The following is a 25,510-nucleotide window of genomic DNA, read 5'->3' as shown; positions in this document are numbered from 1 at the left end:
TGTCGTATTGAATAAATATGTCAAAAAATTGCTGGGCCTTTCCATTGGCTGTACTGCTGCTTTTACCCTTTTCATACAAATGTTCTCAGGCTACAGTCCCAAGGTACTATAGACAGTCCTCTACGATGGCTTTGAAGAGAAAGCAGATAATGAAGAAATACATACAATGCACTGTTCTCACCACAGCTCCTGCTTTCAAAACATCCTTTCTGATTGGGACCTTTGACGTCAGAAGAATGGGGACTCCTTCTGTGATTGTGCTCTTGAGGTTTTGCAGATATGAACATCTCAGTCGCATGTGTCCAATAGAGTCAAGCTATCAATCAAATTAGTCAGAATGAAGGGGGATCTCCTTTCATTTCATTTCCATTTCCAAATCCATGCCCTTGGCTCGGCAGCCCTCGGCTTCTTATGGAGGCCATTCTAGCTGCAAGTCCAAAGGAGCATTTCAATTCCTTCGTTCCTTGATGGGAATGTTTAAGGTACAGTCTGTCGTCTGACACTTTATGACTCCATGCGATCTCTGTAAAATATCCATGGATGATACAGAAGCCATTAGGCCTGGATGCGCTCCAGTAAACTTCTGTTTACCAAAAAAGGCAGGGGACAGATGTGGCTCACAGCCTGTATTGTTCTGACCTCTGCTGTAGATGTTTACAGACCAGCTCCAATGTCAGATAGCCCATCACAGTGGCCTCTAGATGGTGCTGTCAGTCCCTGTTCACCGCCAGTAATCACCGCCAGTAAATCTAGTGCTTGCAGCTCTGTTCCAAACCAAGCTTCAAGTCAAAGGGATCTGGTTGGCTCAGGTGTCCTTGCTTCAGCGGCCTGAGAGATGGCGCTGTGTGGCCAGCTCCCCTTACAGCAGAGACTGAGTAGTCTTTCCTGAGACAGCACGAAAGGTATAGGTAGGCAGATCTAATGGACCTGTCCATTGTAGTTATATATGTAAGAGCTCCAAATAAAATGCTTTAAAAAAAAAAAAGAGGTCTAGTTGGTGGGCAGCTCTTAGAGAACAGCGGTCCAGGGGATGGGCTGGGTGTTATCATAGACCTGGGAAGACCACCTGTTTCTTCTACTTGTCTCTCTCATAGTTTGTCTTTTTCATGTTAAAGAACCTATTTTCTGGAATTCAGTTTATTTGAGTTAAATATGAACTCTTGTTAAAAAAACAAAACATAACCAAAACTAGCTATCTCGCCTGTTTTAGAAGTTTAGCCTTTGGACTTACAGTAAGATGTCAGACTGGGCAGACATGCTCCCCAGGCTCTCTCTAACTCAGACACGAGAGAGCAAATGAAACAGACACAGAGGATACTCCAGAACCCCCAGGCTTCAGAGGAAATGCTCGGACAGTGGACTGAATACTGACAGGAGAAGCAGCCAGTGTGCAGACTTTGCTGAGCAGCAGCAGCCTCTTGATGTCTGTCGTATCCTTTAGTAGTTCTGTAACAACTCAGCCTTCTCCTTTTCTTTTGTGTGTAGGAGATCTACCACAACCTTGGGGTTTGCTACATTTACCTGAAGCAGTTCAACAAGGTAACTCACCAAAGAGGATTTAATTGAGGGTACACACACTGTGGCCCAGGTGTCTGTTCTCTGTGCGATTCTTAGGGTTTACCAAGGTGCTTGGGAAAGAACATGTAAGTGCCTTGTACAATTACCCCCATTTCTGGTTTGAACAAGAAAAGGAAGTCTTCTGGGGATACTATGAGGGAATGACTATCTGATCCCCTTTCCCCTGCCTTCTTGAGTCTTTCTACACCCTGTTTAATTTTTCAATACAGAAACAAATACTGAGTAAAACTTGGATCACAGAAAGTGGATTCTTACAGGTGCAGTCATGACCATATGAGCGAGTAGGCTCTGACAGCACCTGTTTTCTTTCAGTGTTTAAGGTCATTGGACATCCTGATAGAGTCCTAAGTTTTTACGGTGGATTACATGAGGATGGCTTATATTTCATTGCGATGAAGCTGTCTGCTTCAAGGCCCTTCCTTATTTCAGAACATTCCATGTGAACTGACTTTGGCACTGAGAGAAAGAACAGCCATGTCCCTCAGTGAAGACTTGGCTACGTTTTTGAGAGCATTGTCTAAGGGAGGGAGGCCATGGGTCTGGGCAGAGTCCTCTTCATGTAAGTCCCACTTAGTGATTGTTAGATTTCTCTCTCCCTGTCGCTGACAGCGCTGAAGCTCTGAAGAGGTTCATTTGACATTGTTTAATTTGTGCCACTTCGAAACCTGGTACAATCTAACATGTATCTCTGGGGCGTGGGCAAAACAATGCACTTCAGTCATTTGAGTTTAAGTGTGACTTTTTCTCCTATAAGATATGTGTGTATATGTACATGTGTCCCCGTGTGTGTATATATGTATATCTCTATAAATACATACATGTATTTGTGTATTTATGTTTTATGGGTCTTAATTTTTATGGCTAGAGCTACAAATAGTTTCACTGCTTTTTCTGCTTGACTGGAAGCTTCTTCAGAGAATATTCTAAGCAGGTAGATTTCTATTCTTAGGTTAGTTACGCTGTGCCTGGGGAAGGCAGGATTGGTCTTTGGTTGAACCTGTCCCCATGAGAAGGAGAATCATGTGAAGCTAACAGGCTAAGCAAAACAACATGACCTGACAGTCAGTGCATACTGACACCAAGTGCTTTAGATCTTAGTGCCTCTAGAAAACAAAGATTGTTCTTGACCTCTAGTAACCATAGCACCTACAGTCACAAGGGGATCGTGTGACTGGGGAAAGCGAGGCTGCTCTGCAGAGGGTACTCGGGTGGCTGTCAGGGGTGCAGCTGGAATCGAGGGGAGTGCGGCACGCCAGACTGTACTCCAGTGCTTCCGGTGATTCATGAAGTCTGAGTCGTTGATGTGAAGATCAAGCAGTAGAAAACACTGAGAAAAGTTAACCTTTTGTATAAACTCTCCCAAGTGGCACCAGAGGCTAACCCCCCGTCCCCCATGTTGCCAGATGTCCCGTCAAGAAGCAGTTTTGATAGGTTGTGGTTCTTCAGTTAATGGGGGCAGGAGGGTACTTACTGACATGTGGTGACATGACTTGCTGACATGAGTATAATAGGACTTTAGTCCCTCTATTAGCCGTCCAGAGCCATGCCCTTTATGTTTTAGTGGTAATAATTGGGTTCTCTTTACTCCATCACCCTTGCTAGGCTCAAGAGCAATTGCACAGTGCTTTGCAGCTCCACAGGCATGACCTGACTTACGTCATGCTGGGGAAGATCCACTTGCTGGAGGGAGACTTGGACAAGGCGATTGAAATCTACAAGGAAGCAGTAGAGTAAGTGTCTGCTTCCTTTTCAGTGAGGAGAGTCTAAAAGACAGTGTGAGCAGGGCCGTGAATGCCCAAGCCTCAGCGAAAATGCTTGAAGGTTTCAAAAAGGTGGTGGGTTTTGTGGGACTGACTCCTGTTGCTGGTATGAGCTAATCTAGGGAGTCTGAGGTTAAGAGAGCTCACGGGGTTCCATAAAGCAGACCTCTGTGTCTGTGGCTGCTGGGGCGAGCCGAGAAGCTCCTTGGGTTCCTGACTGTACCCATACGCAGGGAGGGGATTCGGAAACAAACTCCAGAAACAGCAGCTTGTAGTCAGTTTCAGATGACCTGACCCGGAAGTGAGACACGTGGTTCTGCCTGTTCCACGGCTCAGTTTGGTGGCTGTACCTAGCTGCAAAGGAAATGGGCAGGCGTGCGCCCACGGAGGAGGAGAGAATCGGTTTGAGATTTAGCTGTCAGCCTCCCCCTCTAGTCTTACACTTTCAGACAGATCTTGTGTTTCCAGAGGTACTAGTAACGGATACCTGATTCATAGCTAACACCTGGCGACCTGTTTTTCAAATGTCATTAGGGAGGCCAAGCCCCTGTTGATAACAGAAGTGTCTGACCGTACCACAGCAGTGGCCCTGTCTAGGGATACATGTTGTCTATCATTTCCACATAGGGTCTCGCCTGGTTTCTTCGGAGTGGGACCAAAAATGAAACCTGCTGCCCTCGAGGCCATTGATTCTTAGTGACCCTGCAGGACAGCGTAGCTGTGCCCCATCCATGTTATGACACTAGAACGCTTCATGGGAGCACTCGGCCTCATCTGTCTGTCTGGTAGCAGCCAGAAGATCTGAGTGTATGACCTGTCAGCTAGCAGCCCACCACTGAGCCCGCTTTACCACCAGAGCCCCACTGGAGCAGGGTGGCTGCGACAATAATGTAAAAGCTGGCTGTTCACAACTCTCCCCGCTTCTGAGAAGTGAGGTGTAGAGCACTGGTACCCCTGGGAAGAGCAGAACTTGAGGGCTCCAAACCCCAGCCAGGGGTGGCCTGTGCTAGATCAAATGAACTTCCTCTGTTCAAGTAGTCCTAGGTTGCAAAAGGCCGACTTAGAGGGTGTCCCTCACCCCTCGGCTCTCACTGCTGAGACTGCCTGGTGATCGTGTAGTCGGATGTCTCAGCCTGGAGTTGCTGTGGTTTTGTGACAAAGCCAATGCCAGGGAGGAATTGGGAAGGCAGATACTTTTTTGCTTCATCCTGTGTTTATTCCCAAAGGTCGGCTAATTCTTCCCTGGAGCTGGTTCCTGCATCTCTTTTGTTTAGTTTGGCTTTTTGTTTAATTTGGAGAGCAGGGCTTTAGGGAGGGGTCTCTGGGGATCCTAAACTACGCAGATGTCGCAGCCTTGTGAGCACAGGAAAAAAGAAACACCAGCGGCGACTGGCTAAAACTCGTGTGTTGTAGACTTGCCGTATACCGCCTTGCCGGTAGTTCTACAGCCCTTGATCAGGAGAGTCACACAAGCATTCCTTACACTCTTTCTTCCCTCGGGACCTTTTGACCCCGCGAAAAGGTCCTGAAAGGGAGTCTAACTTGCCATCAGGACTTTGATTGGTACAGATCAGTTTAGTTAAGGCCAAAGAACTGACACCAGAACAGACCCAAACTCGTAAACTTTCAATGTGAGCACTCACGAGGATGTGCACAATCAGGGTGGCGTGGAGGATGGGAGACTGGGAGAGGCCTGTGTCTCGGGTGCTTTGAGAGGGCAGATGGCTCCGTGAGTGTCTCAGCGTCGCACACATCTTGTTTCCTTCTGAGCATAGCTGCTGTGTGTCTGCAGGTTCTCACCGGAAAACACGGAACTTCTTACAAGTCTAGGATTACTCTACTTACAGGTGAGCGGGCTTCGTACTCAACACCTCAGTGTCAGCCGGGCTCTGGGATTGCATGGGTGTCTGCTTCCTTGGGCGCTTGGTCCCAGTGGGATGTGTCCCAGGGAGCAGTGAGTCTTGCTCCCTCTGCTTGGTATTCTTTGTCTGCTGAAAGAGCTAGATTTTCTACGTTCAAGTCAGAAGCAATACTGTTTGGGCCCAACACAATTAGAATCCGTACCCAGCGACGGGAAGGCACTTATGAGTACGCTCTGGTCTTGGGGCAAGGAACTGGCAAGAGCAGGGATGCGGTTCCTTCTTTTCTTACGGAGGAAAAGCTGTAATAAAAGTTAGCACTAGTTAGGACTTGGGTGTGACAGTCGTGTTTGTCAATTCTCCAAACCAGGGTCACTTAGGAAAGAGACAAGGAGGGTGCGTGGACACTAGAATAAGCAGAATGCCCGTGCGAATGGGCCTTGGGAGCGAGCTCCATCACATCTCTTCATCAACCTGAGGGGCTGGGGCCCAGGGAGAGGCCTGGTCTACCCCCAGCCCTCCGCTAACTGACTGCCCAAGTTCCCTGCTCACACGCCTGCTTCTCTCTTTGACTTGGGGGCAGCCTTTGTGGCGGCTTTAATCTTCCTTAAAAGGGAGCAGGTACTTAACCTGGTGTTCCTGGGTCCTCCTGGGCTTAGGTCGGAGAGGTTGACCCAAGGAAGATGAGGCTAACTGACCCATTTCCTGCCACTCTGACGATATTAATGTGGACTAGCACTAATGTGACAGCACGAGAGTTGCTGCAAAGTTACACTGGCAGGAGACAATCAGCATGGTTGGAGGACACCCCATGTGTGGTGGGGACTTTGCTTTTCTTATGTGGCAGCTGTTTGTCCTGGGAAAGAATAAAAGTCTGGGGACTTCAGCTGAGGTTGTGGTTGGCCACACTCCTCGACTCCATCTCCCTTCTGATGTGAATTCTCTCCTTTGCTTCTTCCCCAAGCTCGGCATTTACCAGAAGGCATTTGAACACCTTGGAAATGCTCTGACTTACGACCCTACCAACTACAAGGTACCCCAGAGACTTCCCATAGCTGCTCTCATGGTGCTTTGGCTCCAGAAAGCAAGGGGTTCCCTTTTGCACTTTGAATACCTGTGGAATGCTCTTTCTCTGAGACAAAGTGTCAGTGACAGGTGACGGAGTCTGGTGGGAAACTGTGACGTGCTCGTGCTCTCCCTGTGCATTTTCGAAGAGAGCAGGTCTATGAAGTGATGGGGTTGGAAACACCGATGTGTCGCTTGCACATTTAGCAAAGCCGCTGCATCTCCTGTCTAAGATCATGATGGTGAAGGGGCTTTCAGATGCTTAAAGACGCTGAGGTTGCGACCCTTGTCCAGGTGTGACTGTGGGGTCAAGAAAGAAGATGCGCATCATTACCACGCAGACACTCAGCCCTGACCTGGGAATTCTGCTAGTGGGGAGCAGCCTTGTTCTTCAGGCTCTTCCGGGAACGACAGACACTGTGGCTGGGGTCCTGTAGCGGAAGCAGCCTGGGACAGGTGAGGCTAGTTGTATAAGGAGGAACTGCAGAGAACACCCTGGCATCAGTTTTGCTTAAAGGGACCTGGCACTTGAAAATATTGACTGCCTGGATGGAAGTAGGGAACACATGCGCGGGGCAAGGCCAGTGGCATTCTGTCTTCTCTTTCTCTGCTTCTCCATAGAGCCACGCTGGAGTAGAGGGTACTCCTCGTGTGCCCTTGTCCCGATAGCATGATGTGAGCACGCGTCCCTGGGAGAACTTTCACAGTCCCATCTATGCTGAGGAAGGCCACTTCACTGTGACCATCTTATGGGATGGAGTGGATGCCTAACTCCCCCCTCCCCCCATGTCTCATGTTGCAGGCCACCCTGGCAGCCGGCAGCATGATGCAGACTCACGGGGATTTTGATGTCGCCCTCACCAAATACAGAGTTGTAGCTTGTGCCGTGCCAGAGAGTCCCCCGCTCTGGAATAACATTGGGATGTGTTTCTTTGGCAAGAAGAAATACGTGGCAGTGAGTGTTCCGTGTCCTCTCTGAGTGTGGTCATGCGGGTGACTCCTGGGCCTGCCAGCTGACCCCCCTCTCATCACATGTCCCCTCGCTCCTGTAGGCCATCAGCTGCCTGAAAAGAGCCAACTACCTGGCCCCCTTCGACTGGAAGATTCTCTACAATCTGGGGCTCGTCCACTTGACCATGCAGCAGTACGCATCAGCTTTCCATTTCCTCAGCGCGGCCATCAGTTTCCAGCCCAAGTTAGGGGAGCTCTACATGCTGTTGGCTGGTAAGAGACCCATGTGTGCAGAACCCCTGCCCTGTCTGCACTGAGGGAGGTGAGTGGTCGTCACAGGAGGCCAGAGGTTCGAGAGCCCATGGTAGCCGCTCCCTTACAGCTCACTCTCCGAGAGCTTGAAGGATGGGGATCAAGAGCTTAGGTCAAGAGCATCCCGTTCCCCTTTTTGTGTTGATTTCTCTCTCTTGGGTTGGCAGTTTATGTGCGTTGAGCCCAAGTAAGTCCCAGATTTTAATAGAAAGTCGCGCCCAGAAATTCCTGCCCTCGTGCACCCGCTCATTCTTCAAGGGTGACAAGGGCCCTCCCCTAAGGGTTTCACTGAGAAGCCTGTCCACCCACACTATAGCCCTCATCTTGGCCCTTCAAACTTCTTTTTGTTCCCAAACACGTCGCAAAGGAACATGATCTGATGTTTCTTGAGAACGGCGAAGCTGCCGTGTGATGTGCTGCATCTGAAAGCATGCAGAACTCTTTGGGAAAGTGCTCGCGAGATGGAAACGCTGCCTTACCAAGTGTACAGACCTCGTTTGAGGAATGTCGACAAGCAGGTCTCAAGGTTTCTGTTTAATAAAGGTTTCTGTGACTGTATAGCAGTACTTTTTGACATACCTTTATATAACTGGCTTGGTATTATTAATGTTACTATGATTATATAATTGGTCTTTAGGTAATAATTGTAAGTCAAGATATCTTATGTTCAAACTCATCTCTTTTAAGGAGAATGGTATAGAATATGGTTTCTTGAAAATCCAGTTTGTTCCATAGAAATTAAAAAACTGATCATAAAATAAAGATGAATCCAATGAACTTTAAATATTTATTATGTAAAATCAAACATGATTAAAAACCACACACACAACACCCACCCACTCCCCCCGCCCTTATTTTAAAAAATGTAAGCCCCAAAGCAGTTTCTCTGCCCTCACTGGTAGTGGTCTTTGGGTACTTTTTTTTGGTCACTATTGTAGGGTTCTCAGAGAGCCGGAGTGACCCTGTGATTAGGGATTACTAACTACAAATTAGGCAGTTCATTCCCATCAGCCCTTCAGAGGGAGAAAGATGAGGCTGTTTGCTACCATCAAGACAACAAAACAACCCTCCTGAGAGGGTGTGTCAGTCTGGGAAGACTAGCGAAACAAATCCACAGAAACTCGTGTGTATAACAGAGTTTTATATGAAGGGTAAGTGTACATTAAGAAAGCATCCAACCCAGTGCTGTCCAAGCCCATAAGTCCAACATTAGTCCATATGTTCAACACCGATCTATAAAGCCCTCAATCTCACAAAACACACAATGACCCCAACTGCAGGAGGAAAGTCAAATCAGTGAGCATGCGCTGGCAGGGATCTCCACACTGCTGCTCCAGCACCCAGGGCTGCATCAGGGTAGGTCCACGTGGCTTCTCGGGGATATCTTGTAGGAAGTGAGCCTTGCCAGTTGAAGGCAGCTGCACCCTGGTCTGACCATCACAAAGCAAGAGACCCAAGAAAGGTGAGGCTCACTGAGCCATTTATCCCTCAGCCCTTCAATCGCACGTGTGTTTGTCAGTCAGGTTGGCACAATAAACCTTAACTGTCTTAGAGTGGGAATGCCAGAAGGATCTAGGGGGCTAAAAAAGCAGATCCCTGTACTTTATCCTTTATGATGGGCCAGAGTATAAAAATTTTAATTACCAGGGAATTGCTGAGTAATTTTTCTTTTTTCTTCAGAAAAAATAAGTTTGGCAACCTATGATTTAGAGTCTCAGAAACCGTCAAAAACCCAAACCAAATTCACTGCCACCAAGTTGATGCCAACTCATAGAAACCCTATAGGATAGGGTTGAACTGGCCCTGTGGGTTTCTGAGACTCACTGTTTAGAGGAAGTAGAAAGCCCCGTCTTTCTCCTGAGGAGCAGCTGGTAGTCTCGAACTGTGGACCTCTCAGATTACAGCCTTGTGTGTAACCACCGGGCCACCAGGGCTCCTATCTCAGAACCCCCAGAATAAGGTCTCTGTGAGTCATAGTCTACTTGATGGCAGTGGGTTTGGGTTAATGTGGGGGTGGGGCAGTGGTGGTGATTTACATAGAGAAAAATTGGCAAGAGCAGACAGAGTGTCGTGATGTGGGCCACAGAAGGCCTACTCTGAAGGGGGATGGAGATGTAAACAAATGAGCCGTGTGTACAGAGCAGAGATGGCCTTCACACTGGGTTTTGAAAAGAGGGCTGCAATTCCATCGTCTGCATGCTGCTAGGCATGTTTCCGGTTCATGAGCCTCTGAACAGAGGCAGGCAGCCATCAAATTACAGTTGTGCCCACAGTTAGCAGTAGGTTATGGTGGGAGAGCAGTTAGGGATGGTGGTTTGAGGCCGGGCAGACCTACTGCAGCCTGGCCTGAGGATGGTAGACTTTCTCCTGCAGTCTGTGGTTTTCTCAGATTTCCCAGAAGCGCCTGGGAGAAGCGAGTGCATGGTAGGTGAGTTCCTGGTTGGAAGGCAGGGTTTCCTGAGCAGCTCTGCTTTCTTGGTTTCATGTAGCAGGCTTTCTGGAACACTGGTTTTACATAAAAGTTTAAAATCACTGTGGTAGGTGCTGGGGAACCAGGACTGGGACATGGTGAAATCAGGCTGTAGTGCTGGTGCTGGCATGGCCCATGGGGGCGATTGGGACAGTCCAAAGTGAGCTGGGTCTGAACACAAGGCGGAGAACTTGACAGCAGTCAGATTGGGAGAAGGGATTGTTGCACAGCAGGCTGAAGGAGGAGTTCCGTGGAGAGACTGAACACACTGTGGTCTTGAAGTTTCCTTGTTTTCTAAGCCAGCCTCTTCTCTGTTGCAGTGGCTCTGACCAATCTGGAAGACATCGAGAATGCCAAGAGGGCCTACGCAGAAGCAGTCCGCCTGGATAAGTAAGCGGCCCTGTTGGCAGGAGTGTTGGGGAGGGTTGGACACCCCAAAGCCACAAGGTGGCGCCCCAGCACTGGTGCTGGCTGAACGAACTGTGCTCTGCTTGGTGGCCTGAGTAGAGATGGGGCTGTAGAGCACTCAGTGACTCAGCAGGAATTGACACTGGCTTTTTTTGAAAGAAGCATTCTAATCCTGAGAATTTGGAGCCAGCCGTGGGCTGCCTGATAGGGCGGGCCTCTGAGCTCAGTTAAAGGTAAACTTGACTTCTCCGGGGTGGCGCTCTTGGCATCTGCCAGGCAGCAGGGTTTTCTTCCAGTTGCTTTTGAGTCAGCTCCATCCACTCCTGGGTCCCGAGTGTGTGTGGACGAAAACTGCTCCCTAAGGCTTTCAGTGGGTGCGTTTTTGGAAGTAGAACACCGGGCCTTTTTTTTCGAGGTTCCTCTGGGTGGACTTAACCAGTCCAACCTTTAGATTAACAACCGAGCACATTCACAGTTTGTCACCACGGGACCCCAGAGAGCAGGGAGGGGACCCCCTTCTCAGGCCTGCCCTGGTGGTCTAGGTGCGAGCTGCTCTGCTGTTTGGCCTGCCATGTCCCACCTTGCTTGGTGGTGGGGCACTTCTTACCCAGCTGTGCTTTGTTTTTGTGGAATGAGGAGGCTCTGGGAAGCTCTGTTGGTCGCAGAGCGCAGATCCTTCGGGTCCATCTGCCGCAGGTGTAACCCTTTGGTGAACCTGAACTACGCCGTGCTGCTGTACAACCAGGGCGAGAAGAGGGCTGCCCTGGCCCAGTACCAGGAGGTGGAGAAGAAAGCCACCCAGCTGAAGCACAGCAGCTCCCTGGAATTTGACTCTGAGGTAGGAGACAGAAGCAAGCTGCCAGGCGACTCGAGGCAGCCCAGGTCATTTCAGTGTAAGGTGTTAGACGCAGGACGGTTGGGGGTTCCTGGGAGTAACAGCCTGACAGTAACAAAAGGAAGTTCCTGTTGGCTGCGGTATTGCCGTTGACATTAAAAGCTCACCGGAGTCGAGGTCTGTGTCTCCATTATAGCTTCTTCCCTCTCCCCTGGTAGCAAAAGCAGGAGCCTAGGAATGCACCAAACATGAATTGGCATGTTGAGAACCTGTGTAAGCATTTCTGGCCATTTGTTCAGGGCAACCTATGTTCTCTGCTGTTGGAGAATAATTTCCTTGCAAAAAGTACATCTTCTCTCAAATGCCAAAACTAAAGACCAAACTACCTGAGTTGTTGAGTCATTTCCAGCATATAGCGACCCTCCAGGGCAGCGCGCACTGCCCCCCAAGGCTTCCAAGGCTCCAAATCTTTATGGGAGCAGACATCCTTGTCTTTACCCCCAGAGGGGCTGGTGCATTCAACCACCACCTTTTGGTGAGCGGTGAAACATGTAAGCAAAGTTGTATCCCCAGAACATCTCATGCCAGGACCAGCAGTCACTGTGTCAGCTGGAGCCCCTGATGAAAGACCGACAAACTGCCACTCATGTCTGTGACTCTTTTCCCTTCTCATTTGGGTCCCAGATGGTAGAGATGGCCCAGAAGTTAGGAGCAGCTCTCCAGGTTGGGGAGGCACTCGTCTGGACTAAACCGGTCAAAGATCCCAAAGCAAAGCACCGGACCACTTCAGCCAGCAAACCGGCCAGTTTCCAGCAGCCCCTGGGCTCAAATCAAGCTCTTGGACAGGCAATGTCGTCAGCAGCTGCGTACAGGAAGCTCCCTGCAGGTAGGTGGCTGTGCAGAGCTCCCTGAAGACCACAATGGCAGCCAAGAGACTGGCGTGGAGTGAGGCCTGCACTTTTTTGGCTCAGGATGTCTTTACTCTGGCATTGCTCCCGGAGAACAGCCACAGGGTGACCGCACAGGCTCTTGTCCCCGTAAGGCAGTGGTTCTCAACCTTTCTAATGATGCAACCCTTTAATGCAGTTCCTAAAAAAATACAGTTCTTCGTGTTGTGATCCTCCAACCATAAAATTATTTTTCATTGCTACTTCGTACCTATAATTTTGCTACTGTTATGAATTGGGCGACCCCTGTGAAAGGGTCATTCAACCCCCCAAGGGGTCGTGACCTATAGGTTGAGAACCACTGCCTTCAGGCAAGCTGTGCAGTAGGTGACCTCGTCAGAGTTCAGTCTTGTATTTTAACTGCCTCAGTGTAAGCTGGCATGGCACGAGCAATGGAAGGTTTCTGTCACTGACTCATGAGGGCAGACGTGACTTGGTGCTTGAGGTATGGCCGGCCCTCGTGGCTGTGAAGATGTACCACAGCTATTGTAGTCCCAGAAAACATAGGACCGCCTCTAGAAATGTAGCAGTGAGAATAGCGAGTTCTTCTGGCGCTGTGAGCGGAGAATTCAAGCTCTTTGTTTTGTTACTAGGCGCTGGCGGAACATCCCAGCTCGCAAAGCCGCCGTCTCTTCCTCTGGAGCCGGAGCCCGCCGAGGCAGCAAGTCCAGCTGACGCTGCTCTTCCAGCAGAGGCACCAGAACCACTCAGGGACAACTAGGAGGCGGCGGGCCCGGAGTAGGCTGTCTTTGGCGTGAGTGTCCTGGCTGAGGAAAGGCCACGTGACACAGGCAGTGTGGAGGCCAGCACCATCCCCTGCACCACAGAATCCAGCAGAATGCTGGTGGCGAGGCTCAGGAAGAGCTCGAGGCCCCTGCAGCGCCCCTGACAGTCCTCTCTGGCAAAGACCTTTAGGACTGAGCGTGAGGCTGGGGGTTCTGTATAGAGGCAGCCAGCCAGCTCTGGGGCTGTTTGCTGTCAAAAGGACTTTTACCTCCTGGATGACTGACCCTCTTCCTTTGTGCAGGTAAAACCTCAGCTCTGTAGTCCTGGGGAGACAAAGCCTGGGCTAAGCTACATTAGCCCCTAACACAAACAAATCTTGGATAAAGACCCCACCTCTGATAGCCTATATACTTTTATTAAAAAGAGGGAGGGGAGTGGGGAGATGAAAACCACTGTGTGAATGGAGGCCTAACCGGATGATTGTCCCAGCTGAGACCCAGAAGTCCCTGTCCCTTCTGTTCCTGGGAGCCAGATCATGTCGGTATGATAAGAAGTAGGAACCAAGACTGGACTGGGATCAGCACCAGGGGTTACAAACCAACCCACCACCAAACCTAAACTTAGCTGAGGAATTTTACCTGAGACAATCAGTGTGTAACTACTGACCAGTTGCTACCAAGACATTATAGATAATTTTAAAGATTATCATCCTCTCCATTTTAGGGAGAGTTTTTCAGATACATTAAAAATCACAATAAAAACTCTTAAAAAGAACTTATGACAGCTTTCCCTGACTGTTTCCGAGCCTCATATGAACCTGGAGGAGGATGCTCCGGGTCCAGTCATTCTTGGTCCAGCCAGGCCTGAGGCAGCCCTGAGGGATGTTAGGCCAGCAGTTCACTGACAGGTCAGTCCCTGTTCTGCTTTTCCAGCGTCCTTTCCTCACCACCACTGAAGGTGGACTGGCCCATTGTCAACTCTGGGGTTCTTCACACTCGATTGGGCCTGCTTGGACACTGTAACTGAGGCAGCACCTACCTGAGCAGAAGCCCCTTGAATTCTGAAACTTCAGAAATAGCCCCGTGTCAGAAGCATCACCCTCACCCTGCAGCTAGCATGGGGCAGAGCTGGGATTTGTGCCCTGAGCCATTGAGAAAGCCAACTCTTACATGTGTGGAGTTGGGTTTGCCTGTTACTGAAAAGTTCTGATAAGCTCGTCAATCGAGAGTTGGAGAGGAGGGTAATGTGGGAGATGGAGGAACTAAAAACAGAAATGGGAGCCTGCTCAGAGGTTGCAGATAGGAACAGGTGATTTGAATCAGCGTACGGGAACATTGAGGGTATAGAATGGAGAGTCGAGTCGAGTCGAGTTTTACATGCGTTTGAGAAATCTGAATGATAGTCACAAAGCATTTGAATAAATGGATGTCAGGTGTGAAATCTGCATTGAAGAAAAAGATTGCAGAGTCGTTTAGATTTGGGAAGCAGCTGAAGCTGTGCATTTGAGAGGAATCTCCTAAGGAAAGTGCACTGTGAAGACGGCACCAAAGCAGTGAAGCCACCACTGAAAGGGGACAGAAGATGTCGCACAGGACACAGGAGGAGGAGGTGACAAAGGAGAAAACGGGGAATGGTCCGCCGATAGAGAGGGACTGCTCCTTCCCTGTTTCATAAGGGAGGCGGCTGAAGTTAGGAGAGGCACGTGTGTTTTATGATAAAGGACAGGAGCAGGATTTGAACCCTGGTCTGGATACAGAGCTTCTCCTAACCACCAAGTAGTGCTGTTCCTTTGGTAATAGTAACAAACCCAAGGACATGAAGAGCTGGACGTAACAAAGTGACTCTGGTCTACTCTCACTTCAGAAAGGGAGAGAGGTGTAGTAATACAAAAACTGCACTACTTTTGAGAATTTTAGCACTTTGGGGAGAGAAAAAGAACTAAAAAGTTTTTAGCAAAGGATGGTAGAAACAAGGAGTGAAGAGGCTCTTTTCCATGCTCTTGAAGGACAAGAACAAAACGGCAGCCTCGGGACGACAGTCCAGAGCCAATGTATCCCATTTCTGTTGGGTTTAGATATTCTTTTAAAATAGCGCAGAATTCCTCAAGACATTGTAGAAGTGTCTGGTCTGTCTTCTGATTTGGTAACTAGAGTCTGGGGTCTTACAAGCTTCTGAGTGGTCACCCAAAACACACATGGGCTCTTCACCTGCAGCAGCAACAGGAGACCCAAGATGTAGTGGAATGAATGGACTGCAGTCGGACTGGCCCGCGACTACCACCTCTGTTGTCACGGGGTAGAAGAGGGATGCATGGGGCCGGGCTACCATGCGTAAGGTGAGGATTGTGCCCAAGGCTGGTGGGCAGTATGATGGCGGGTTCTTGGCTCGACTTCCAAGGACTGGATGGAGGTCAGTGAGCCAGATGCAGGATACAGACCAACCAGCAGCAAGCAAGTTCCTCACAGCTTGTGGAAACAGCTCAAGGGAACTTCATCAGAGATGTTACCTGAATAAGGAGGTTGCATTCCACCCTAAATTTAGAGCTGATTGGCTGCTGACAGCAGACCTCCTTATGGGGTTGATTACACTGGCTGCAGGTCACATCATGGCAGCTTTCTAGACCTTAATTTCTAAACCACTGATAGTCTTGGCCAAGCCAGTTGACAGACTTGACACGCGTGCGACCATTTAAGACGTGCCAGAAATGGCTCTGTGGTGCCGTGGATAGCACGTTGGACTTCTAAAAAAAATGCAAGCAATACGGATTAAACCAGAGTAGATGGATTAAAATGAAATTCTAAATAGTCAACTAACCCCCAATCAGGAAAAAACAAAATAACAGATGGAACAGGAGATAGCAGAATGGTAAGTGTAGATAAAATCTTATTTTTAACTGCATTAAAACAGCTCATAAACAAACAGAAAGCAATTACAAAAATCAAAACCCAGTTATGTGTTGTTCAAAGTAAAAGTATGGGGTAAGACAGAACACAGAAACTATATAGGTACCAGCATATCTAGAAGGAATACATATTTTTCAAGGTTTAGCTTTTTATTTCAAATTTCTTTTTGATAGGCTATTTATGTAAACTCTCAAAGAATGTTAATTTTATTGAAATAGAATTCACACACCGTACAATCCAGTGGTTTAAACATCTTGAAAAGATTTGTGCAATTATTAGGATAATCAGTTTTACAACATTTTCTTCATTCTTGTACTTGTTACTTCCATTTCCCCCCAATCTCCCGTGCTGTAGCCCAAAGAAACTATCTATCTCGTTACTTTCTCTATAGATTTACCTATTCTGGATTTCATATAAGAAACACATACAAAACCAACAACCATACAAAGCAGAAAAATCCCAATCCAAAAGCAGGCAGACAATAATGAAACCTAGAACAAACAAAATGGATCACAGGGGAGAACAGGTAAGGGCTCACAGTTTAGTGTAACTTCATCTGAGGTAGTCCACTTTCCAGTGCGCGCCCTGATAGCAAGGCAGTTCGCATCCCTGGTCATTGGGATTCTCCGAAGGCTTCACCCACGTGGGGACCCTGCAAATGGAGTTTGGGTCTTCGTCATCATGTGTAGCCTTTTGCAAACCGGGTGCAAAAAGGTCTAATGCATTTCCCCCTCCAGTCTTGGATTGTATTATTTACAATACTTGGATCACACAGACCTGTGTGCTGCTGCTGCTGTGTGGCCTCAGCGGACTTCTCACTTAGACAGTTGCTTGTTTTTAGACAAGCCTTTAAGACCCCAGACACTATTCTCTCTGTTAGCTGGGCACCATCTGATTGCTTCACCACACTTTGCTTTAGCACCTACATCACTGATTTCTTCATGAGCCTAAGTAGGGCCACGTCATAACTTTCTGGATTAGGGCTTGGATTAAGTGTGAACTGAGAATCTATGCATGCATCTATGGCTTGTATATGTCCCTGGTCCACTCTAGAGACAGCACTTTCCTTTGGTTGGGGAACATTAAAATCATCCCCACGGGGCATCTGGTAATTGTGTTATCTATCAAAGAAAGAATTTGTATATCAAAAGTTACACCTACAGTAAACTCCTGGTGATTTCAGTAGTGAATTATATGGAACATTCAAAGAAGCACATAATAGGTGATGCCAGGGGCTTAGGTGTAGAGCTATGTTTTGAGAATGATGAGAGCAATGAACGTACAAATGTGCTTTACACAATTGATGTATGTATGGATTGTGATAAGAGCTGTATAACCCCTAATAAATGATTAAAAACAAAACAAAACACAAAAGAAGCAAATAATTTCAACCTTACACATATTTTCACAAGCTAGAGGTATGAGAACTCTCCAACTTGTTTGTATGAGGCCTGAATAAACCTGGACTCGAATCTGGTCAGAGACAACACAAGGGAAAACGACAACACCTTATATCCTACATGAACTGAGGTACAGAAATCCTTAACAAAATTGAATTCAGCAATATATAAAGTTGTACACATTATGGGTTTATCCCAGGAATCCAAGATTGGATTAATATTTGAAGGTTAAATTAATCCCAAGTATTAATAAAAGGGAAAAGCCACAATTTCAGTAGATATAAAATAATAAGCCATTTGTCATACCCCCCAGCCAGCAAGTCTGGATTCAATAAAATTTGAAATTCTGTTCTGCATTTCCCACCTTTTGATCCATATTCTTATATAGTCTTTGACCAAAGTATTCAGTAATGATAGTGGGGAACCGTCCAGGTTTTGGGGTTGCATGGCAACCAAGGAGGCAATTAGCCACACATTCCATTTCTTATATTCCTGACTCAAAGGATCTTGGTGTCTCCGTGGCCAAGCAGTCATCTGTTCACTGAAATGTCTGTGCTTCAGTAAAGGTTAGTTTCAGGCACCCTATTGGGTTGGTAATATTTGGAACTAACAGGGTTTTCCTCTGTTGCTTCAAGTAATAGAGACCAAGCGTTGCACCTTGGATGGCTGCTTACACGAAGTAAGACCAGAGGCAGTATACCATGGACTAGAACCCAGACTGCCTGGAACCACTGAGGCTGGATGAACCCGCAAATCTATAGCCCTGAACTGATCTTTAAACCTTAAGCACAAAATAGCCTCCAAAGTCGTCTTTATAGTTTAGTTTAATTATTAAAGATGCCTGCCTTGAGCATTGTGTGCCTTTAAAGAGTAATGAAATGGGACTGGTAGGGGAAACAGAATGGAGGCCATGTTTGCCACAAGACGGGTCAGACATGCCTCTACCCTGCATCCTTACCCTGTTCTGACACCAACTGATCCTCTGCACGCTGCTGTCCCCACACTAAACTTGTCTGCTAGGTTCGATCATTGCAATGGCCATATAGAACTCAAGACTACTCGGTTTCTCTCTCCTGGCATCCCTTTTCGTCTCGTTCTCTTTCCTGTTCTTTTTAAGTCATTTCATTGGGGGCTCGTACAACTCATCACTATCCATCCATCCATTGTGTCAAACACATTTGTACATCTGTTGCCATCAACATTCTCAAAACACTTGCTTTCTATTTGAGCCCTTGGTATCAGCTCATTTCCCCCCTCCCTCCCCGCTGCCCCTCCCTCATGAACCCTTGGTAATTTATAAACTATTATTATTTTGTCATATCTTACACTTACACTGTCCAACATCTCTCTTCACGCCTTTTTCTGTTGTCTGTCCCCCAGGGAGGAGGTTATATGTAGATCCTTGTAATTGGTTCCCCTTTTCTACCCAACCCTTCCTCCACCCTCCCGGTATCGCCACTCTGACCACTGGTCCTGAAGGGATCATCTGTCTTGGATTCCCTATGTTTCCAGTTCCTATGTGTACCGGTGTACATCCTCTGGTCTAGCCAGATTTGTAAGGTAGAATTAGGATCATGATAGTGGGGGGAGGAGAGGAAGCATTAAAGAACTAGAGGAAAGTTGTATGTTTCATTGTTGCTACACTGCACCCTGACTGGCTCGTCTCCTCCCAGTGACCCTTTTGTAAGGGGATTAAGGGGATGTCCAGTGGCCTACAGATGGGTCTTGGGTCCCCAATCTTTACTCCTCCTCATTCACAATGATTTGATTTTTTGTTCTTTGAATACTGATACCTGATCCCTTCGACACCTCATGATCGCACAGGCTAGTGTGTTTCTTCCATGTGGGCTATGTTGCATCTGAGCTAGATGGCCGCTTGTTTATCTTCAAGCCTCTAAGACCACAGACGCTCTATCTCTCGATTGCCTTTCCTGTTCTTTTAATGACATTCTGCTTTCTTCATGTACAAATGGTGGTGTTCACGCCATCACTCAGTGCATCGGATCCGTTCTTAAGGTCTCTAAATTCAGATGGGCTATTCTCAGGCTGAAGGAGCCCTGGTGGTGTAGTGGTTACAGATTGAGCTGCTATTATGTCAGCAGTTGAAACCACAAGCCAGCTCCGAGGGACAAAGACGGCATTTCTATGGGCAGGTCTACCCTGTCTTATATGGTTGCTTTGAGTCAGGATTGACTCCAACGCAGTGTGTTCAATTTTTTTTTATATACTCAGTTTGTCCTATGGCTGTTAAGAGGTTTTTTTTTTTCTTTCTTTCTTTCACTCTTTCAGCTTCAACTTGAATTGGCATATAAGCAATTGATACATAGTCAGCTTCTGGCCTTGTTCTGGTGATGAACTCCCCTCTCATAGCTTTCCGTCGATGTGGCTGTTTTATTCTTGTGCGTTCCATCTAGTGAGGTCCACATGTGGACCCAGTGCCAGAGCCCATTTTAGCTCACAGCAATCCTAAATACAGAGTCTCCAAGGCTATAAACCTTCTTGAGAGATGGTTGGTGGGTTTGAACCTCCAAGGTTGCATTAACAGCCCAGTGCTCATGTCACAGGGCGCCACACAATCCGCCTTGTCACCATAACCTGCTGGATCGATCACCAGGGTGCCTTTCTACAGGTCTCGTTTATGTTGTTGAAAAGGGTGTCTGCAATTATTAAGTCATTAGTCTTGCAAAGTATATTTTTCCTTGTGTTTACTTGACTATAGAAAGGCATTTGACTGGGGGAGCAGGGAGGGAGGGGGAGGGGGAAAAAAAGGAAACCGAGCTGATTCCAGGAACCCAAGTGAAAGGCGAATTTTGAGAATGACGAGGGCAACGAATGTATAAGGGTGCTTTGCTCAATTGATGTATGTATGGATTGTGATAAGAGTTGTATGAGCCCCAATAAAAAGATTTATTAATTAAAAAAAAGAAAGGCATTTGCCTGTGTGGATCATAAATTATGGAAAAGAGTACAGTGAATGGGAATTCCAAAATACTTAATTGTGCTTATGTGGACACTATACTTAAAAAAAAAATGTAGTAGTTGCAACAGAGCAAGGAGAAAGCGTAGTTTGAAATCAGCAGAGGTAAGCATCAGGTTGTCCCTGTTCACTTTATAAGCCAAGCAAACACAAAGAAGGAAGTGGCATCAGGATTGAAGAAGACTCATCAACAACCTGCAACATGTGGATGACATCCTTCCCTGCTGAAAGCAGAGAGCTTGAAGCACTTACGGAGGAAGGTCAAAGACTACAGCCACCCTCAGTGTGGATTACAACTCACTGTCAACAATACCCACATCTTCACAACAAGCCACAGCGAAATAGGCATAGAAAAATATGACACGGTGAGGGATTTCATTTTACTCAGATCCGCCATCCATGTCCACAGAACCAGCAGTAAAGAATTCAGATGACACGATACAATGGACAAGCCTGTTGAAGCTGTCACTTTGAGGGCGAAGGTGTGACTCCCCCACGCCATGGTGTCTTCAGTCACCTCATACATAAGTGTGAAGTGAATAAACTCAACCAAAGGGATGTATTGGAATTACCATGCTGGTGAAGACTATCCAACATACCATGGACTTCCAGGACAAATTTATCTTGGAAGAAGTACAGCCAGAATTCTCTGTGGAAGTGAAGACGTGTGACTTCATCTTCCATATTTTCTCGTTTTTTACATACTTTTTGTTTTACATACTTTTATTGGGGGCTCCCACATCTCTTATCATTTCTCCAATGTGTCAAGCACATTTGCACATGTTGCCCTCATTTTCAAAGCATTCTCTTCCCACTTGTGCCCGATACCAGCTCCCCACTTCATTCCCCCCTCACTTCCCTGCTTGCCCTCTCTCATGAACCCTTGATAAGTTATATTTTTTCCATATCTTACATTGTCCTCCATTACCCCTCACCCACTTTCTCATTGTTCGTCCCCCTGGGAGGGGGTTCTTGTTGATCCTTGTGATCGATTTCCCCTTTCTCCACCCACCCTCCCCTAATCCTAGTATCTCTACTCTCATTGTTGGCCCTGAGGGGTTTATCTATCCTGGATTCCCTGTGTTGCGGGCTCTTATCTGTAGCAGTGTGCATGCTCTGGTCTAATCCGATTTGTAAGGAAGAATTGAGGTCATGAAAGTGGGATGGAGGAAAAGTTGTGTGTTTTATCAGTGCTATACTGCATCTTGACTGGCTCATCTCTTCCCTGTGACTCCTCTGTGAGGGGATGTCCAATTATCTACAGATAGGCATTAGGTCTCCACTCCATGCCCCCTCCCCACCCCAGTTCACCTTGGGTATGGTTTTATTCTGGGTCTTATTAGATGCCTGATATCTGATCCCATTGACACCTCATGATTACACAGGCTGGTGTGATTCTTCCACGTGGGCTTTGTTGCTTTTCAGCTAGCTGGTCACTTTTTTATCTTAAAGCCTTTAAGACCCCAGATGCTATATTTTTTGATAGGCACCATCAGCTTTCTTCACCACATTTACTTACGTATGCACCCATTTTGTCTTCAGCAATTGTCTAGAAGATTAACATCATAGAATGCACAATTGTTAGAACAAAGTGTTCATGTGTTAAGGGAATATTTGTCATCTCACATACTTTGAACATGTTATCAGGAAGGACTAGAGGACAAGGTGCTTGAGGCAAAGAGAAAGCCCTTCCACGAGATGGCTTTAAAATGGTTGCTACAGTGGGCTCAGACAATAAATGACTGTGAAGATGGCATGGGATTACAGTGTTTTGTCACCATAGTGCCATTAAGAGTTCGTACTAGCAGGGCCGGCCCCAATCCCAACTCTGTGGACACTCCCTACCCCCTTCAGAAGAATGCACTTCAGAGGACAGCATGGGGGCTACCATTGGGAAGGAGGGTGCATCAGATTAGAGAACATGGGAGAAATGAAAAGGGATAGAGAGGGAGGACATCCTGGCCCAACAAACCCTGGGGATGATGTTCCTGCTCAGAGCAGACAACACACAGAGAGGACCATAGGGCTGGCCCCACCATGAGACACAATGTCCCTCATTAAACCATAGCACTATGAGGGAGAATGCTAGACAATGTGGGGCTAGTGCACAATCCGACCCATCACATTGAAGTGAAACACTTAAGGGCATGCCACAGAGCAGCAAGGGGAGAAGGGATGACATCCCAGGGAATACCAAAATACTTTGGAGGCAGAATGCGGCACCCATCAGATGGCTGGAAAGCACTCCTAAAAGTTAACAAACGGACCTTGAACTATTTATAGGCGTTTCCATTTTTGTCAGTGGCTTTTTGTTATTATTTTTGGGGGATTATTCTTTTGTTGGTTTTTACATTCTTTGCTGTTTTATTTGGCTTTGCCTGTTTTTTGCACCTATTAATGTATCTGCATGTCTATCTAGATAAGATAGGTGGGACATATAATTTGGAAATGAAAAGGGGACCAATGGTTCTGGGGGGATATGGGAGAAGGGGAGGTGGGAGAAAGGAAGGGGAGTGGGGGTGGACCAGCCCAGGGACAAGGGAACAACAAGTGAACTAAAATCAGTGGAAAGAAGAGCATAGGTTGCCTAGTGGGGCTTAACCAAGGGCAAAGTAGCAGCAAGGAATTACTAAACCTGAATTAAGGCCAAACATGATGGTGGGACAAGAGGAAAGTAAAAGGAAATAAGAGGAAAAAACCAGAAGGCAAAGGACATTTATAGAGGCCTAAACACAGGTATGGACATAAGTAAATTAGATAGATAGATAGATAGATAGAGAGAGAGAGAGAGAGAGAGAGAGAGAGAGAGAGAGAGAGAGAGAGAGAGAGAGAATAGAACTATGTACTCATATTTGTTAAGAATTAAGGTTGCAGATGGACACTGGGCCTCGACTCAAGTACTCCCTCAACACAAGAACACTTTCTTCTAACAATCCGGCATTCTGTGATGCTCACCTTCCCAACATCATCGCTGAAGACAAAATGGGTGCATAAGCAAATGTGGTGAAGAAAGCTGATGGTGCCCAGCTATCAAAAGAGATAGTGTCTGGGGTCTTAAAGGCTTGAAGGTAAACAAGCAGCCATCTAGCTCAGAAGCAAATAAGCCCACATGGAAGAAGCACACCATCCTGTGTGGTCATGATGTTGTCAATGGGATCAGGTATCAGGGATCTAAGACCCAGAACAAAATCATACCCAATGTGAACTGACAGGTGGGGGGGGGGAGGGGCATGGAGTGGAGACCCAATGCCCATCTGTAGACAACTGGACATCCCCTCACAGAGGGGTCACAAGGAAGAGATGAACCAGTCAGGGTGCAGTATAGCACTGATGAAACACACAACTTTCCTTTAGCTCTTTGGCGTTTCCTTCCCCCACCCCCTATCATGACTTCAATTCTGCTTTACAAATAGGATTAGACTGGAAAATGCACCCTGCTACAGATAAGAGCCCACAACACAGGCAATCCAGGAGAAATAAACACCTCAGGGCCAACAAGGAGAGTAGAAATAACAGGAGGATTAGGGGAGGGTGAGTGGATAAAGGGGGAATCAATCACAAGGATCAACTAGAACCCCCTCCCAGGGGGATGAGTAATGGAAAAGTAGGTGAGGGAAGAGGGAGAACAATGTTAAGATATGAAAAAACCATATGTATCAAGGGTTTGTGAGGGAGGGCAGGGGAGAGAAGGGGATGAAATGGGGAGCTGATATCAGGGGAAGAGAATGCTTTGAAAATGATGATGTGGCGTATGTGCAAGACACACTGAATGTATGGATGGTGATAGATGGAAGAGCCCACAATAAAAGGGGGGGGAGGGCTGGTACTGACTCAATAGCACCCAACAATAAAAAGATTCGCTTATAAACTAAGTTTTAATAAAATACCATACCTTGACAATGTAAGATACATCCATACACTTGTGATAAGCAGCAAATTTAGTTACTATTTATGGTTTTCTCACCTCCCACAAGACCTGCATTCAACTCCTGGCCAGTGCACTTTATGCACAGCCTCCATCCTCCATATTACTGTCAGCAGACCTTCCAGACTACAGCAGACTTTGAAGAAAGGCATAAGGATCTACTTCCAAGATAAGGGAACAACTTGTTTGTTTTGGACATGTCATCAGAAGGGATCATTGGAGGAGCAGATCATGTTTGGTGAAGCATTTGGGTAAGATGAATTGGCACAATGGCTGCAATGATGGGGCAGACTTATCTTAGGCCGAGTTCTTAAAGAGAAACAGTACCTGTAAAGGTGGTGGTGGTGGTGGTGTGTGTGTCTGTCAAATGGCTCACTTAGTTGTAGAAGTGTGCAAGTTCCAAGCCTGTGGATCAGACATTAGGCTGGAGGCTTCTCTTGACTCATGTAGTTGCAGGGGATGATGAACCCAAGATTGGTAGGAGGATGACAAACTTCTGGCTGCAGAGGTAAAAGAATCCCAGATCAGCAAGTCAGATGACTTGCTGGCTGCTGATGACTCCCAGGATTGGCAGGGAATGTAATAGGCCACTGGCTCAGGTCCAAAGAACTGGAGGTTGACAAATCAGATGCAGGATCCACTCAACAAAAGGCAAGCAAGCTTTTCCATAGCACCCACTTATACTGGAAGCAGGCCATACTCTCAAAGAAGTATCATGGAGGAGTACTAGGTTTTACTGCCAAACCAGAGGATCTTGGCTCAGCCAAGGTGACACAAAGTCATTACCATAGGACTCGATCTTGCTAATGATTCTGAGGACCATGCAGGACTGGCAATGTTTCATTCGGTTGTAAGATTGCCATCAGCTGGAGTAGATTGAAGGCAGTCAGCCATAGTTTAAGAGCTATACTAACACACAAACCAACAGAAGGCAGAAGTTGGAGTTGGGATGTTCTTGACTGAGCTTGGAGGCAGGGAAGGATGAAGTAGCAGTTTGAGTTTATGCTATCTGCTTCCAATTTCATCATGGTTTAAATGTGCTTTGAAGATAGCACATCTTTCCTTCGGGGGGGGGGGGAGTGAGGTGATTCCTGAGGAACTTGAGGTCGCTTTGGGATTCGAGGCAGCGGGGCTGGTGTAGAACTAAGCAGCCTGCCGCCAGCTGCTGGCCCGGCACTGCCCCTTTGAGCAAACTGCACAGGCTCATGACTCATTTCAGGGGTTAGGCTCCGGTTATACATCAACTTGGCTGCTTTAGCTTATCCTTCTATTCTCAGAGGGATGCGTTTGTAGCCCAGGTGCAGTTCAGGGACTGCCTGAATCAAAGACACAAACAACGCATCCAAGAAGGAAGCTTCAGGAGTGCAGGTCCTTGTCAATCGCGCCAAGCTCAG

The 25,510-nt window shown here is 47.2% G+C and overlaps 1 protein-coding gene across 1 annotated transcript in view; it reads left to right on the top strand.

Annotated features, from left to right (window-relative positions):
• BBS4 (Bardet-Biedl syndrome 4) overlaps positions 1 to 19,916 on the top strand; it is a 52,999-nt gene extending 33,083 nt beyond the window's left edge. Inside the window, exons 7-16 of the mRNA XM_075536042.1 lie at positions 1,486 to 1,539; positions 3,181 to 3,308; positions 5,131 to 5,185; positions 6,162 to 6,230; positions 7,065 to 7,217; positions 7,315 to 7,486; positions 10,316 to 10,385; positions 11,100 to 11,241; positions 11,923 to 12,124; positions 12,779 to 19,916. Of these exons, the coding sequence (XP_075392157.1) occupies positions 1,486 to 1,539; positions 3,181 to 3,308; positions 5,131 to 5,185; positions 6,162 to 6,230; positions 7,065 to 7,217; positions 7,315 to 7,486; positions 10,316 to 10,385; positions 11,100 to 11,241; positions 11,923 to 12,124; positions 12,779 to 12,906 (1,173 nt within the window). The 3' untranslated portion in view covers positions 12,907 to 19,916. The remainder of the gene's footprint in view (positions 1 to 1,485; positions 1,540 to 3,180; positions 3,309 to 5,130; positions 5,186 to 6,161; positions 6,231 to 7,064; positions 7,218 to 7,314; positions 7,487 to 10,315; positions 10,386 to 11,099; positions 11,242 to 11,922; positions 12,125 to 12,778) is intronic.
• Positions 19,917 to 25,510: the final 5,594 nt, after the last annotated feature.

This window comes from Tenrec ecaudatus, chromosome 17, assembly GCF_050624435.1.
Source record: "Tenrec ecaudatus isolate mTenEca1 chromosome 17, mTenEca1.hap1, whole genome shotgun sequence".
Lineage (NCBI taxonomy): Eukaryota > Metazoa > Chordata > Mammalia > Afrosoricida > Tenrecidae > Tenrec > Tenrec ecaudatus.
This window is presented reverse-complemented; position numbering and strand designations above follow the sequence as displayed.